Below are 18,429 nucleotides of genomic sequence, written 5' to 3' on the forward strand. Positions count from 1 at the left end.
GTAGGATTTTAGTAGGATTACTCGCGAATTTTTAATGGAAACATATAGAGATCGCTGGATTGGTCGTGGTGGATCTCACTTATGGCCAGCTAGATTCCCATACTGGAACCCTGTGGACTATTTCCTATGGGGTCATTTAAAATTATTAGTTTAGTGGGAAACCTAGGAGATTTGAAAAATCGCATAATTGATGGGTGCAATTCGCTAAAAATCACTTTTGGTATTTTTGAAAGAGTTCGGCTGCCAATGACGAGAAGATTATAAGCATGCATCCAAACTGGCGGCAGTCACTTAAAACAATTATTGTAGCTTTTAATAAATTTCATGAAAAACATTTACCACTTTGTATCAAGGAAACAAAGCATTTTTCCAAAAATAATTGAAGGACAAGAAATTATTAAAATTACTTAAAGAATATTCCCCTAAATTTTTGCCTAAAATTTAAGAAACACCCTGTATAATAGTTTTATATAATAATTTTGGCTTGTTTGCAACGCCTTGGCAGATGCTGTTGTAGGTGTATTATAAATGGAGAAAAATAAGGAGGCCCACAGTTACACCCTAACGTAGAACTTTAGGGGTCTTCCGTGTGATTAAAACTTTTTAAATTTTCCTTAAAAGCACATTCCGAAGTCTAGAATCATGCCTGTGAGTATTATTAGAAATTTCTAATCCCTCGTCGATTATGTCATCAGCACTCATTCCACCAGTTTGGGTAAACAATGAAATCGAGGAAACGTCTGTCCCCGTAACCAGAAGCATTTTCAAAAACACTCCACAATCACCAGCCACTTTCCTCCATCTTCCTGCTTAATATTCAAGCAGAAAAGCTCGAATCAGTCGGCTCTAACAACGTCTCCCCTTCGGCATATTGAATTTCTATTAATCCGTCTACGTTTATTCGGCAAATTGAACAGACACCTTATAAAATTTTCATTTTTAATCAGGGCATTAATTAAAGCCAAGCCAACGACTTCGATTTGCAATAAATTCGACAAAGCTCAAGGTACGTTTTTCCGCTGGGTACGTTTCGACGATCTCCGTCGAAACGTACCTAGCGGAGATCGCGATAACGCAAACAACACGAACAAGCAAATTGGGTTTTTGCTGTGCAAGAAGCTTTTGTCATTCAAATTAAGGGAAGCTCAGCTTAAACCTTAAGACTTAACGTCCGCTAAGTTAACGCGAACCGGAGGTTATATATTCAGCTTGTCTTAGATAAGCGGTATTGGAGAGATGGACGGAGGAAATTAATTGTCGGTTAGATAGAGGGGTTCTAAATGAAAATGAGTTTCTAAAATGGGAAAACTCATGTAAAACAAATGCCATATAATTCGTCACGATTTTGTTTCTCGATGGTTAAATCACATTTTTTTGCAAATTCTGAAATCTATTCAGTGATTTAAGTTAAAATTTGGGCTCCCGGAGGCGTATCATAGAAACATTGAATCACAGCTGATATTCTCTGTTTCAATCAGCCATGCCTTTGAGTCGCTCCTATATCTTATTGGTTTTGGGGAAATCCTGAGATATTTCGTATTTTTTGGTGTATCATAGATATAAAATCCTGAAAAGGCACTTTCTCACTCAGCCCTGTTAGACTCGTCTCTTGGTTAATTTTAAAGACATGTCACAATTCGGAAATTCTAAAAGGAGCGAGTCAAATCTGGCCAGTTGTACTTCATTAGTAGCTTTAACGCTAAATTCACATGATTGAGGGTGATAATAATAATAATAATAGCGAAACCAGAACAAACAAATTTATTTATCACCAATATAATATATAATTAATTAAGGCAGCCGTAGAAATTTGTATCTATATGACAATTTGCCGGACACGACGTATCAATACCGCAATTAGGGTTGATTGCATTTACATAAATATAAATTTCACTTATTGTTATCGTCAACAGAATTTACTTACCCACTACTGTTAAATTTACTTTGCTATTCCTAGTTTGGCCCATTTTGAAATCCACGCGACAGCGATAGACCGCCTGGTCGTTTTCGCGGATGTGGTCAATGCCCAACATTGCCGGGTTTTTGTCCAGCATGAAGTACGCCCTGTTGGAGAAGATCTTCTCGTCCGACCACTTTTCGGCTATCGAGAAATCCCTATCGCGAGCATCAACACTGAAAAAAAATAAAAGAGGATTTTAGACTTAACAATCACCTGCTAAAATCCCAATTTCGTAATCGATTTATTGCACAAAATAAATCAGAAAGATGAAGGATAGGAAGTTTCGAAAATCCCCAATTTAACCATCAGCAGGTTTTCAATTTATTTTGGGCCGAATAATGAACTTAATTGAAAATTCTTGGAAAACAATGGAGGTAGCAAACTAACGTAAATCCATTTCGGTCCCAAAACCATAAATAAAGTGGATGTGGGGCGTAACGAGATGCTCCCTTAAGTGCAGCGTAATTCACCTGGAAATTAATTTTAACGTGCCGCACCCAATTGATTTTCGTTCGGTGTAAATTTAAATCGTAGGCTACATTTACATCGCTTAACACGCTACAAAACAGTTTAAATTCTCATATCAGCAATCGATATCGCCATTACTCATTGCCGAACGTTGGCAGTCTTGTTTACAAGTGGAATTCGGTAGGCCTAGTTTTACGCTCTCCGAATTGGGGAGCGATTTCGCTCTTGTTTACGAGTACACGATCAGAACAATGTTAAACTGATTTCAACGATTTTCATATTTTGTCGGGGCACCAGATAAACAAAGAGTCGATATTGGACTAATATTCAATTGCGAAAACTCCCCCCTCATTGGGGTTTAACTCATAATATGTTTTTCCTGCTACGTTGTAATAAAATTTGTCACAATAGCAGGAAAATCAAACAGTCATTGGCCGCTTTCCCTGAAAATAAGGATTATATATTTAATAAAATTTAATATTAAAAGTGAATTATTTGGGAGTGGATATCACAAATTCAATCAATCAGTCAATCAAATCCAATCTCGAAATTGTTTTATGCCACTTTTATTTATTCAGAAATGTTATAAAATTCCGTCACGCTTTCCAATCCTTACTTCACCGATCAACAAAGCACTGGCAATCAATTCTTTCCACTCAAATCTCTTTTATATGGCATGACGCGTTCAACATTCCGCAAAAAAATGTGTTAAAACACTTTTAATTCTGGCTGAATGAAGTAGAAATCACTCTTAATTCTGATATGCGTTGTTTAAACTTGTCAGCCACCAAAATCTCATCAAGATCGCCATAAAACTTAGTTTGTTCACAAGTGGAATTCGGTCGGAGTACGTCACTGTCCTAGATCGGTATAGTCCAGTGTCGAGCCACCGTGTTGTTTACCTTTAATACAAAAATCTCGGCTCGGTCAACGTTTCTAGCTTGACCAAAGGACCTTCGATACGAGGCACAAGCGATTCAGAATTGTTTGTTTACACTCGTCATCACTTTCCACGGTCACATCCGGCATAAATGCTTACATAATCCCATGCGGAAAGACGATACGCGAAACTGAATTTGTTATTGAAATCTTTGGCGCTTTGGGAAGGGGAACCTGATGCATCATCTTCCAGGGAACTAAATGGCCTATTTACTAATATACAGGGTGTTCAACTCAATGATCACACGCATTTTACGCAGGTTTAGTGTCACCTATAAGTGCATTTTCAGCTGTTCTTCTCGCTCTATTCATAAACGCCAAGAGCTTCGCAATTGCATAATTTAATATAATTCGTATCTGAACTTATAAGTTTCCACAGCATCTGAAATTCCATTTGGCATTTTATCCTTAAATCCTATTTCCCTCAGTGCAAATTTGCAGTTTAATTAATTATTCCGCTCATCTTCGAGGTCGGTTTGGCTACAGGTTAAATTCAGATGTGAGGCATTCAGTTGTGGACGCTTTAATTGAATTTCGTTGCAAGTGGGACTTTTATTTATTTGGTCTTTAATAATTTAAATTTTTAAGGAATGACGAGGAATTAGTGAAATTTATCGCATTTTTGAATTATCAGGTTTTCTTTCAGGAAAAATGTTACGAATCTCTACTCGGGGTAACGTATGAAGCATACTACTTAAACGGATGTACTGACTGGGGAGAAATGGCACAGATGTAAACGATGACTAAACGGTGATTTGCACGAAACGAGAAGAGTTTAAAAATTACTTGCTTCAGATGTGATTTTGCAGTTGCAAGAAACTTCATCTTCCATCCAGTTTTGTTAATTTAATTCGTCAAGCCATACGCACACTTTTCCCACTTCTCTGAAGCACACGCGTGCATAATTTCCTTTCTGATTCAAAGGTTCACAATTACCGGCTAATTAATTAACGTCTCTCATAATAAGCAACCGTATGTGGATTGCCAATTAGTCAACGAGAATTGAAAGCTGACGCTTTGCTTTGGAAAAATTCACACACATAAATCGATATCCGTGGGGAAAACACCCCTTTTTCAACCACGATATTTTTTAAAAGCCCTAAATAAACACACATACATATGTATAACAGTTGGTAATTTATTATACTTCAAAACCTTTCAACCCAACTCCTCAGACTAGGCCCATCATATATGGTTGCTGTAGAAAAGTTTGCCAACAGCCTAGACATAAACACAAAAGAAATTTCATCAAAAACAACAAAGGAAAGTTAAACAAAGTTTTCGAAACATTGTTCCTTAACCCGTTTTTTACCTTCCCTCTAATAGATTAAGATCCTTGATACGTTTGAAACGAGTTTATATAAGTCATTATCTCAGTTGTAGAGAAGACAGCATTGGTTATTGATTGGTGTTACTCGTACAGCTCTGTAAAATTGACATTGTGACCGGGAACAAATTTGCACTGCAAATTGACTAGTCAGGTAGTGGCAATCAATTTTTCGGAGTATTTTTTTTATAGAAGTTTGCAGGGACAACTCCAATTTGAACGCGACTTATCAAAAGGAATTTTTGCCCCGAACATGCGAGATTCAGAACCCGCGGTCACGGCGCATTCCAAGACCACAGATTATATTTTTAAAAAGATATTGTACAATAATCCCCTCGATGAGCTCCATAAGCACACATAAACCGAACTATCTCTTTCGGTTTCTTAAATTGGAGGTCACTTTAATGAATTATTTCGTGATCTCTTCCAGCACCGCGACTCATCTTCTCACACATCTGTTGATTATACGTAACAACATCGGCTTAAAAGCCGATGTTGTCATCCCCTGATGTCAATAATGGATAAAATTCTTGTATCTCTTCCTCAGAAATAATAAGTTCCGAAAATTCCAAGAACGAAATTTGCAAAACTGGAACGAATACATATATGGATCCCAATGAGAAAACTGCCAGGATAATTGATACATCACGTGGACCAAATATCCTCGTTTCTATATCGTATTTATTTATGAGGTTCTGCTGAGGATATAACAGAAAAAAGCCATAAATCATTATTAAAAATCGGCTTCACTCTGTGGAGATATTGATATGGAAGTTGCGGTTTTATATAATGTACCTTTATACTACGCCCATGTACATCAACATTTTTGGCCATATGCCTGGCATGGTCAAAATCCAGTATGTTTTATTCCCAAAAACCTGTGGTTCTGTATAACAGAACTTTCACCCCCTTTTCTTGTAAGATGTAGAATTTAAGTACAACCCCGGTTCTTTTTTAAATTGGTATAATTGCAATATACCAATAAAAGATCCATTTGGCCACTCAACCCAATGTCACGCTTAAAAAAGATGGGCAATAAATTTAACGATAATTGTCTCTTAGCCGAAGTACGTCCATGTGCGTTAGCTCTCGATCACACTACTTAAGAAATTCGCAACTCTGGTAATTCTCTCTTGGTCGCATCGTCGAGTTGACGTGTACTTCGTTAACCGAGCTCTTCATTTTTCTAAGCATTACAGGTGCATTATTTAACAGTCAAAATAAATTACTTGTCAGTTGTTCCTGAGCTTGCTGTTCCAAGATCCATTACATTTATATAAAGAAACTAAAAAGCATTTAGGTATCTTTTTTTTAAATTTAAGAGGTGATAAACAATTAATAAATACACAATTTGATAATATTAATTTCTGTTCAATTACGCTTTAAACTTAACCGTATCGTATCCGTTGCATCTGTTCTTTATTTGCCCGTAAACGTACCCCAAAGCGTCGCATGACAATTAATCTAAATTACCCAAGAAGGTCCTTTCTTTCTCATTCTCTCAAGAATATAAATGTAACAGGGACGTCCAATTTCATCCATTATTTTAACGAGATCCTTGTCCATTTCGGAATTAGCCTAAAGCGATTTCCTTGTTTAACGTACAAGAAGAAGTTTTTAATTAGACATAACAATTCTCCAGCGAAACAGATTAATTTAATTAACTTAATCTCGCTACCAGCAATAAGATAGCTACAGATTGTAGGCTCAAAGCGGGGCCCTAATTTAATTTGTCAGCATTTTATGAAAGAGCCAAATAGCGAGAACAGACATGAATATAAAGAATCTCTTTGGAAATTTATTAAATTAGGTGTTTCGAGAAATCCAAAATCCGCAAGCTGGATTCTAACCATACTGGAATTTCAGTATTCGTCTGTCGTCTCAAGGTCTTAATAATTAAAAGGACCATATTGTCTCTATTTTAACTGATATCTTCAATATGTTACGTTCCTCGCTTTAGCGCACACAAAAGTGCTTAATTAATCAAGTAAATTATAATTTCTAGTTCTTCTGAACCTGCCAATTTGGCTTCTGGTGCCGCTTTTGTTGCTTTTTCCTAATGATTTATGATTTAAGAAGGTTTTTGATCGCTATGATCGCAAAATTGACATAAAAATGGACTTTTCTAAATATCCTTTTCTTAAATCTCATAAATTAAATGCTCTTGATGTTGTCTTCTAATGCGACTTCTAAGAGAATTCCCTGAGATCTTGCATTTAACGGGGAAATAATAGTCAAAGAGTATTAAGATTGCTTCACGCTGTCTGCAAAGAGAATTGGCTGTTGTAAGTGCATCGAAGCAATAATTGATTGACAAATATAGATGAGGACTCTTTATCGCATTTTGCCAGTTCAATCTTTATTGTGAGAAAAAAGAAGGGAGAGGAAGCAATTTGCATCGATTATGCTGAATTAAAAAAGCAAACAGTGGGATAAGGAGTCACTCCTCCGGTTAAAACAAAAGTTGATTTTGATGAGGTCTTACCTATAAATAGGAGTTCCCAGGTCTTCACGATACCATAACACTAACACCACTTTATCGTTTGGATCTGGCTTCGTCAAGTCACAGGGAAGGAAAACGGGTTCCCCTTGCACTGCTTCAATGAAATTTATGGGAACTGAAACAAAACAGAAAATAATTAACATCAGATATTTGAAAAATCTCTTGGATTTGCCCTCACAATATTCCGAGCACATGAGCTATGTCTGGAATTTTTTTTCATCAAGAATTTTTTGGAAGAATGGGAATTTTCCTTCTCCATGGATTTTTTTCGTGTTTGGAAAAAAAATTCCTGAAACTAATTCAGTGACGAGGGGCATTCGGTAAGAAAATTTCGCACCTCACCTTTATTTTATAAACGTGCCAAAATTTGCAAATTGACCACTTTTAGATTCTGGTGTTCATTTAAAGGAATAAATTTCTATGCAAAACTTTTAGCGAAATTCAATGCCATTTTCCAATTCCAGTTACCTAAACCCAACATAAATTATTTAAAGGTATTTTATATTTTAATTTTTTAAAAGCTTTAATCAACTAAACTTGAAGGAATATTATTTAAATTTTGAGACGAAGTCGAGCATCTTAATGATTTCGTCCTTTTTAAAATGGGACTTTTTGTAGTTAAATAAAATGCCTCTTTCCAACTTTAATTACATAAATCCAACATAAATCACTTAAAGATATCTCAAATTTTTATATCTTACCACTTTAATCAGCTAAAGTTGAAAGAACGTAATTTAATTTTTATATGAATGAAATCTAATCATCCTTCTATATAACGCTAGCGTCACTATTTTTGATGTATATAACAAGTGACAAATTTAGTACATAACAGATCGGGAAATTTTTCTCTTACTAATTTAATCGAAATGTAAAAAATTTCGGGAAATTTTTTAAGTTGCAATCAAAATCAAACAAAATTCAAGTTCTGATCGGCTAACGACTGCATGTGTAAAATTTTCTCGGAAGTATCATCTACCTAAAAGTAATATTCTTGTGTAGATAGTACCTCTCCGACATCTCCCAAATTAAAGTCGCATTGAAAAACGAATTGGATTTTTTCGCAATGCCTCATATTTCAATTCGATTTCGTATATCTCGACTCGGAATGATTTGTTAGCAGGCTGAAATATGAGACCCAATAAACAATTCGCCAGAAACCATCCAGACATGAGCACAAAAGAGGCAAATCAACTACGAAATACACTTCTGTCTCAACAATAATCGTTACCGAACTCATCGAGATTTTATTTTATTTCCCTCCAACAACAAAAATTCTAGAAATCCGGAATAATAATTACTTTGAGGCAGATTACAAAAAGCATTTCGGGATGTCAAGGGGAAAAGAACAGATGAAAACTAAGACATTCCAGAATGCGAAACGATACTCCTGTGAGCTTTTCCTCTTCCGCTAACCTCAAAGAACTTTGTAATCGAAGGATTCACCCTTTGGCTGAGGGAAATTAAAAGGTTGAGCTCCGTCACTTTAAAGCAATAAATGAAATTGCAAGACAAGCGATGTTGTCATGATTATGGTTTAGAGTGTGCAGGGTGGTGTGAATTAGATGAAAACGCCTCTAATTTGGTACAGTTGTATTTGAATTTTAAAAAATCCAAATGGCCATTTTGTGTGTTTTCAGACGTAGAATCTATATTAGGGTATCTATATTAACATATAGCTTGGGAATTTTTACTCAATTTTGGCACATTTCAACCGAAACTGCATCTCTCTCACCGCAATGCTCAACATCGAATTCGGGCCACTCTGTACAGGAATTAGGGCGCGGAACTAATCCCCATTGTTCCATTTTCGCTTTTCCATTACCCCGTATAAATAATATAATTTGGCCCTAATTCTCTTTTCAGTTCTTTCGGCGTTTTGAAGGCAGGATTTCCTTGAGGAACGTCAGATAAGATACGACTTTATTTATTTGTAATAAAAGTCGGAAAGAGTTGGATCTGAAAATATTTACGTTCTGCCAAGCCCAAGATTAGGCCCTTGCTCAAGCAATTAAAATCTCGTTTAGAAATTTAGGACCATGAAATCCCTTTTGTGTAGAACAATAGTTGGGATATGGAACAGTGTTGTTGGAGAATCGCCGAAAAAACTTGCTGGCTATGAGGACTGGCGTCATTTATTTGCCGAAACTATTATTTTTCGTCCGAGACAACTGAAGGGCGTTTTCACACCGTTCAGACAAAGTGAGACAAGTTGGACAACATCCAGGAAATACCCGGCAAAGGGGGTGATGTAATAACTATTTACAATAAAGTTTTAAAAGCGGTCGAGAGGAATGCTAAACTCACTGCACAAGGGTTTGTGTAATGGGCTAATGTAATTTTGCAGACAATTTCTGGGCTTAATTTGATGTTGGAGGGGACTACAAGACAATTATATTGGAAGTAATATAACAGGAACTTTAATGCTACATTTTTGAATTAGCAACGTGTTCCTATCCTAAAAATAAATTTTACCGACAAGCTGGTTTTTAAGACATATCGGTGATTCTTAGCATAAAAGCAAAAAACACTCGAATGGAAATTTGACTTGTCCACTTCTCAGTTTTTTTAAAGTCTCTTAGCACACACGAAAAAGTCTCTTTGGATTGAAAGAGGCCCTTCCGACCGTAAGAGGAAGTGGATAGCTGCTTCAAAGGTTCAAAAACCCTTTCGATTATTTGCCAATGATTTTCATATGCCACTAAAAAACCAGCAAAATAATCTGCTAGATGTACATATGAAGCAATCGAATGTTTGATTCTAATCTCCCCCGCCTTTATCCTTTCTAAAAGCCTTTAATGAAATTAGGCCATAAATAAATCCTTTAGAAATGCCAAGTGTGCAATCAGGCTGAAAACGGCTACACAGAGCACACTCTAAGATTTATTTCTCCCTTCCCGGATAACAGGGCCAATATTTATTTTGGAAAATTACAAATTCGACCTTCAAATTAGAGAAAAAACTGCAAATTTGTCCAAGAGAAATTAATATATGATCGATTTTAGGCGCTCTCAATATGATGTCTAGGGCAGAAAAAAACACTCGAGAACCCCACGTTCGTGGTTTAATCAGACACTGGATCTACTTAAGGGCAAAAACTTAACGAGAGCAGTTCAAGGGATGAAGTTTTTCGTACGTTAAATTGCCTTCCTCGAGCATTACATTGTTTGATGTTTGCTGTTTTTGCTGCACTTGCTGCTTAATATCGTGGCAGCCTAGATATTCTCATGCAGTGTAAAATGTAAATATTATCTGATCTGCAAATAATGATCAGAAGCAGATTGAAATAATACACTTGGAAGTTCTTAGTAATGATGATTCTGTCCGGTTTGACAAAGGAAAATTGTGAAACCGAGATATGAACCAAAAACGTTAGAATAACAACGAAGAGGACTTCAGGCACGTTTCGGATTGTTCATAAACCATGAACATTGATCTCTTTCCATAACAGAGTCGGTTCAAACCATACAATATGAATTAAAAAACAAATCGGCGTTCGATGTACATTTTCGGCTTTCAGAGGGACATATTGAACTATAATCCTTCTGCTCTAATGAGATATTTCAAAGTCCAAAGTTCACCAATAATCCGACGTCACAGAGACGTAGTGCTTTCCATAAAGTCGTGACACGAGAGAAATGAAACCGTTTCCAAACGCGGACAACTACATATCTCCCATTTTCTTGCATTTCATCCCATATTTGAAATTACGCTTCGGGATTTTCTCATAAGGCTACTTCAGTTGAAATGTCAACACTCCGGCCACCGGGGACGGTCCGAGTTTTTGCGGTCAGTGCTTTTTATTATCCGGAGAAATTTATGTTTGTCTCGAGCTACAAAAGCTTACGAAAGCTAATGACAGCAGAATTGAATGAAACGATGGAGACTGTTTAGTTCTTTTTGGACGTTTTGGTCTCGAACGACCTTTTTTCGTCGTGTCGCATTATGTCCTCGAGTCCTCCAGTTATTTAATTTACAGATTTCATTGCTTTGTTATTTTTAAGTGTCTGGTTTTCAAAATGTATGCGTTTGTAAATGATTCACATTTAATGGCCTGCAATGATGGAAGATGGTGTGGTATTTGAATAAAGGATTTTCGACATGCTTTTTCCAAAGATCCGCAGTCAAGTCCTATTCATTTTCAAGACCTAGTGAACAGTGGATAAAACTCTTTATTATCAATATCGGTTTAGTTTTTTTAGACCTAGATCGATATTCTTGAGATAACGACACAGGTGCGAGGAAGAAATGGACAACCAGCACCAACGTCTGCTCTTGCGAAAAAATATCAAAGCAATTGACGGCCGAATCCCCAAGCCCCTCAACACTGATAATTTATCCCCCAGGGACAGTTTTGGGTTGTTGCAAGCTGCAAGAAAAGGAAACTCGAGGTTTTTAGTGGATCGACGCCCCGACGAATCCCATACTATTCGGTCGCCAGAGCATCAGATCGGGGTTTTTTTGAAGATTGTTCTTGAAGCAAAAAAAGACCTTGATCGACGATTTTTGGCCGCATTATATCCTAAAGAATTCCAGTTGTCTAATTTATAGATATTTTGGCTGAATGCTTATATAATTTCATTGTCCCAGAAAGAGTGCAAATTATATATATTCAAATCGAATAGAGGACTTCTGGGTCACAGAAGTACCGATGTTTTTACAGATGCGAACAATACCCTATTTGCAATTTAGGCTACATAGAAATTGCACACGGAAAATTTGAACACGTAATAGAAATATTTTCCAAAATGGGGATGGACTTGCTGTCTTTATCGCCCGTATTAACGGAAACGCCATATGTGAATAAGCAATTTACGGCACCATTTATATTTCAGTAACGCACGTTGTTTGGAAATTGCTAGGTGAAGACATAATTTCCAGGTAGCTACAGACATGGAATACAAAAATGCTCATAATGTGTTGGGGATTTTTTATTAGTTCCTGGCTCACACAAACTATAACTTCCATATCAGGTGCAGCTCTGAACGAAAAGCTTTGGTAACAGAGTTGAAATTTATCAAAACTTCTATGTAGTGCTCGGCTTGTAATACATGCTTGATAAAAACTATGATCTCTTGAACATGTTCCTCTTGCTTCTCTCAACAAGATATTTTTGCGCTTGTGACATAAACAAAAGGCACTGAATCGTCTAAAATGAATTTCCTACCTACTTCACCTCGTGTACATTTTTTCGAGATTTGTTTGTAAATATACCTAAGAAATCTAATAAAAGAGCCTTGCTCTTTTGTCTGGATATAATAGAATCACTCGTCTTTTTTTTATTACATTCTTGCTGTTACGTTATTTCTCCTCTTCGTTTTTTAGACCAGATGAAAAGGTCAATTCATCTCTCATAAATTTCATTCCGAGGTAGATATTTGCAATGGTTCTTTAATCAAAGCAAATAAAATACTAATGACACAGGGGTTGTCGGGGTAATGGGCGGTTGAATACAGCAATTAAAAAGCCATGTTATATTTTAATTTTGCGTCAAGGTAAATAAAAACGAAATGAAACCAAATTTAAATGAAATTTCAACGAGCAACTTGTATACGACTAATTCGAGTCTACTTTTTTGGTAGAGCCAGTTACACTGTTTCCTTTATTCGCTTCAATTTGAAATTAAATAGTCCCGTTCAGCTCTTTTTCAGGTCTTATTTGGGAAACACATTTTGGTCATAAATATATATTCACATTAGAAGGAAGTCATATCAGACTCTAAGGTAGGCTTCTATACAAACATGTTCCACAGAATTCCTTCGAATTTTCCCGGACCATTTCTCTGACAAATAGAAGGGTCCTTTTGCCTCTCTTGCTCAAAAGAAATGACTTCACGTTATAAAAAAGTAGGTTAATTTGTTTTTATGGGGTATACGAGCGTGGCTTTGTAAGCTCCCAAATCTGCCTTTGCAAGATGAGTTTTAAAACAATACCTTCGGAGTGACTTGCAGTTTCGCTTAAATATTGAGAATATGGGCTCATGGTTCTCGCAACCTTAAAGCCACAATGCTCTATTATACACAATGCCAATTATCTTAGTTTCTCTACAGGAAACAGCCAATTGATTAAATTTCACTATGAACACAATTCTAACTTATGTACGCGCATATAAATTTCAATCAAATTAAATTACAGCTTAGAAACTCGCTCTAATAATTCGTTTCAGTTCGGACTAGTTTAACGTAAATTAATTACGAATACCTATAACGATTTGTTCCATTGCTTGGGTGTTTGAAACAATAATTGGATATGAGCGATACACTTATTCGGTCTTAATCGATTTTGTCTTTCCATTGCCAATGAAATTGGATATTCGTAAAGCCACCTGATGAATATGAATCGACGGGGAATATATTTTATTAAATTGGTAATTTAGATTTCACTGCTGTTTCCTAATGGAATTGATTAAAAAGCCATTTAACTTATTTATGTTATGAATAATAAATTGAAGTTAGAGAGGAAAAAATAATTGATATTCCCCTCTACATATCAAACCCGAACTAGCTTCAATTGGCTGTATCAACTGGAAATCGAGAGCCTAGAGCCATGTGAAGAAATATCTGAAAGAACATCAAATCATAATGCACGATTATTTCACAGCTGCTTGATCAGCTAGATTTAACAGGACCATCAATCCTCTCAGCTAAACTAATTTTACAAATTTTATGGAGGGAAAACTCTAGATGGGATGAAACTCTTCCCATGAATATTTTTACAGTATTTTCTCAGCTCTATAGTCCACTTTCTGAACTCAATACTTTGAAATCCCTGGGCATGTGCTTCTACTTAATTTTCTTGTAGTTTCTATTCATGGTTGCTCTGATGCATCCATGCTTGCTTATGGCGCTATTAACTATTGCAGGGCGTATTCGTCATTCGTCCTTGACTGGATGAAAACCGGTTCCATCGCATATCGAAAATCCACGAAAGCAGTAATTTATATGAGTGGGAGCATATACGATCGGCAGAAAATGCTGCAGATATATCTCGTGGTGCCAATCCATTGGACTTGTCGGAGAACCGCCCTGAATGGCTTTCTCGAAATGAAAAATTTTAGTTGCATTCTTTGTGCAAGTTTCTATCATCTTCTATACCTTATATTCGCGAGTTATGAGAGGCGACAGTCAAGTCATTTAAGTCACATATGAATTATGGGCTAATTTTATATACAGCATTTGTAAAAAGTATTGCAGCACATTTATAACTTTCATACATCCGATATTTAAAAAAAATGCTTAAACACTTACATTTTGATTTAAAAAAAGCATTTAATGAATTAAATTTCAATGTTCAAATTTTTCTTCCCTATCCAGTTAACCTTACTAACTTTTTATTTTCAAATAGAAAGGTATCCAGTGTAGTATATCAAATGGAGGGTAAATAAATAAGGGATACAACATTATACTCAGAACTAAAATTGGATCTACAGTTTCCTTAAAAAACAAAATTATTAGATACAAAATAAAGTAGCTCACTATTACATCAAACAAAATTGAAATTCTTACAGTAAATACTCAAATTGGGCTCCAGTAACAATTTGGCAATGACCCAGTTATTTTTCGAACTTTTTTATGCAATTATCCAGTGTTGCTTCTGTTATTAATTCTAATTCTGTTTGAAGTTTAAGACGTAAATCATTTAAACTTTGCAATCTATTTTTGCAAACGGGAATTTTTAAGTGATCCTACAAAAAATCAAAAGGCGTAAGATCTGGAAGTCGTAGCGGTCATTCTATTGCACCCTTTCTACCGATCCATCCCTTATGAAAAGTTTCCTCGAGATAGTCTTTCATAGCCATAGCATAATGTGGTGGTGCACTATCTTGCTGGAAGCAAAAATTATTGGCTATTTGTTTTGTATTTCCTCCAGAAAATATTGCGGCGATTGATGGAACTATTTCATTTTGCATTAAGTGAAAATATAATGCGTTGTTTAAGTTCTTTTCCATAAAAAATAGTCCGATGAATTGGTAACCGATTATATCCCTTTATAAATTGAGTTTTTGCAAATGTTGAGTATGCACAGTCTACGTCAAATTAGAATTATCTATAAACTAGTAGTAACAATTATGTCAATGACTAGATCCATTTAAGTAAAACGTTTCATCCGAAAATAAAATTATAGAAAAGAACCTATTATCCTGAATGTCTTTTTCTTACATCAATTCATAAAATTCCATTCTGCGATCAAAATCTTCAGGCGACAACTCTTGGGTGAAGGAAATTTTATATGGATGAAATTTTTCTCGTTTTAAAAGATTGCGTACTGTTTTTGTAGATACATCAATTTCGTCGGAAAATTTGGGGGGAGGGGGGTGTATCGTATGTGTGGGGTTTTGATCGATAGATAAAAGAATGTCTAGTACTTTATCGCCACCAGTTGCTGTTCGAGGTCTTCCACATTTTGGAGTAACTTTCACACTTCCAGGTTGTTGAAATTTGTTATTAATCAGACAAACTACACTTCTAACAATAAGTCGGTCTAAATATTTCTCATTAAATATGAGACACACATCTCTTCATAACTTATTTTGCGACCCGTCTATTTTAAAAAGATTAAAATTTCAAATCTTTACTTTTTATATAAACGATCCGTTTTTTTGCTATTCTAACTGTGGTAGACATTTAATGACTGAATCCAACTACTAATGAGTTCTATGAAAAACAAAATATTTTATATCTAAAAAATTGTTTACATTGAAGACGATTTAAAAATTCTACATCTTATTGTCATTTTTTGACTCTCTTTCAAAGTGAAATAAGAATGGATTATCTATTTAGGAAGTAAAAACACACTTTCAATCTTTTTTTTTTAATTAATCTTTCTAGGAATGGACTTTTTTTTATTTCTTAAGGAATGTGTAGATTCAATTTTAGTTCTGAGTATGCCGTTGTATCTATAATTAAATTACCTTTCTTTTGATATACTATATTAGACATTTTTCCATTTGAAAATAAAAAATTATTAGAGGTAGCTTGATAGGGGTGAAAAATTTGAAAATCGAAAATAATACATTAAATGCCTTTTTTAAATGAAAAATATTCTTGTTTAAGTATTTTTTTTAAATATCGGGTTTATGAAAGTTATAAAAGTGTTGCAATACTTTTTACAAGTGCTACATAAACAGTTTTACACTGTGTTGTTGCAAAAAGGGACCATATTAGATTTCCGGCCCCTAATCCTTTTATCCAACAATCTTGATAATCTTTAGCCTTCAACACCTTCCCACCTCCTTATCGAAGGAAAGTTATTATCATTTCCGCTGCGACATTATAACATAAAGAATAGGCGCTGCTCTAATCAGAAAGCGTTAGAAACAAACTATAAAGACCTGTTGTGAACTGTAGAGACTTGGTGCTGTAGACAAAGAAGAACGGATAATTTATTGTCCTGAAGTTGGACTGAGATTTAGAGACTTACGATTGTCTCCAGTTTGCTATCGTTGTTTCCCCTATCCGTATGCGCAACGCGTGGAAAACATACCTTTTGGTAACTCACAGACATAACTTAAAACCATTTAGGCAAGATGGGAAACCTAGCATGTCCAACTCAGCCCGTCATTTCCCTTGGCTCCCCTGAAACCCCCTGAAGCGCATCTCTGCATTATTGCCCCAGTTTTAAATTCGTCCTGTTTCTGAAGACAACTTGTAGGGCTGTTTGATCGGCGGACTGGATGTAAATTTATTCCTTGGTTGGAAACCTCCCCGGAAGGTTGTAGGAAAAACCATAGTCGCAGTGGTAAGCAGTTGCGTTGCAATCTGGGATTTTCTTCTGGTGATCTCCAAAGGATATCGCATCTTTGTCATTTTGAAGCGCCGACTTGACTCATCCTACTAGCAGTCGAGTGGAATTCCCCTTCTGCGTCAAATGTGGCCTTACGGAATGCCCTTTTTATTTCAGAAAGAGTGCCAATATTGCCCTTCTGTTTGAATGAGCCTTTTCTATGATTCTTCTTGTGAGATTTAAAAATGTGCTGTTATGTAAACTAACTGTTATATAAGTTGTCTCGACAAAAGCAGCTACAGCGTATCCAGTTCAGTTAAATGAGAGTTCCCGGTCTGCAGGAATTAAACGCAATGATGAACGAGTTATTGTCTTTATATTTTACAAATTAATTCCTACATAAATAATTCCAATAATGCTACATAAATAATTAAATTGATAAAATTATCTCTGTATAACTGAAATTCGTAACTAAATTCAGATTCATCACAATGTATTGACAAACTTCGGTAAAATATTTGCAAATATCATATCAATGCTATATTTTTACTCGGACATTAATTATTAGTAACTAATTAGTGTTGTTCAATGGCTTTTTAATTTGTCAATTCCAATAAAATTCGCCCTCATTCGACAACAAATTAATTTATTTGAGAGCTTTCATGTTTTTACTGACTGCCTCGCTATAGGAATTCAGTTTAATCAGCCACATTATTCATTAGAGCATTAAATGACATTGAATACTATAAACTCATTTAAATTCAGAGAGGACATAAAATATAGTCTGAGGATTCATATTATTACAGTAACAAATTCGACTGAAACATTATATCGAGCCATACATCATTAAAGCTGAAATTGAAAGTTCCCAAAGAAAATTTAAATTTTCAATCGACCTGATTGTTATTCCTGAGAAGCAGTGGAGTCAATAGAAAAATAAAATCAGATCAAAAGCCATGCTTGGCATCCGAACTCCGGGCTTTTGGGATAACCTTAAAATTATTCAAATCAAGTTCTCGACTTCTAATTGGTTAAGCCTGTTAGAAGTCAATTATTGGGGTCGCTGGGTAGAATTTTAATGAAGTTATCTGGAAGATCCTGATAAAGGAGAGGTCAACCAACAATCTCCGGGAAAACTCACTAAAATTTGCAACATGACAGCTAAATAGATCTATATAATACACACACCCGTCTGTTACAAGATACATTATACACACATTTGCCAATTTAGCCAAAGAAGCAACATGTATTCCATACCAGTATGATTCGGCATAAATTATTCATGAACCTAACGGCGAGCGGTATATCGAAGCTGTCATACTTTATTTGGGAAAAATATCCTAAGGGAATTTTCTGGAAGGAAACAAAAGCATGTTTTTATATGCGAATTTTTACAATCCTCCACGTGCATTACCATCATCGAAACATTAAATTATAACGCGCCAAGGCCATAACGTGCCGCAAATATAGAATTTAAGTCCATTGTAGTAAGTTGGATAACATCCAGGAACT

General features: G+C 35.5%; 1 protein-coding gene across 2 annotated transcripts in view; it reads right to left on the reverse strand.

Moving 5' to 3' along the window:
• LOC136419874 (nephrin-like) overlaps positions 1 to 18,429 on the reverse strand; it is a 177,457-nt gene that overhangs the window by 68,680 nt on the left and 90,348 nt on the right. For both annotated transcript variants that reach the window (XM_066406455.1, XM_066406456.1), the window contains exons 2-3: positions 7,180 to 7,312; positions 1,925 to 2,133 (exon numbers count right to left, since the gene is read on the reverse strand). In XM_066406455.1, the coding sequence (XP_066262552.1) occupies positions 1,925 to 2,133; positions 7,180 to 7,312 (342 nt within the window). The remainder of the gene's footprint in view (positions 1 to 1,924; positions 2,134 to 7,179; positions 7,313 to 18,429) is intronic.

The sequence above is a fragment of the Euwallacea similis genome, chromosome 3 (assembly GCF_039881205.1).
Source record: "Euwallacea similis isolate ESF13 chromosome 3, ESF131.1, whole genome shotgun sequence".
NCBI lineage: Eukaryota > Metazoa > Arthropoda > Insecta > Coleoptera > Curculionidae > Euwallacea > Euwallacea similis.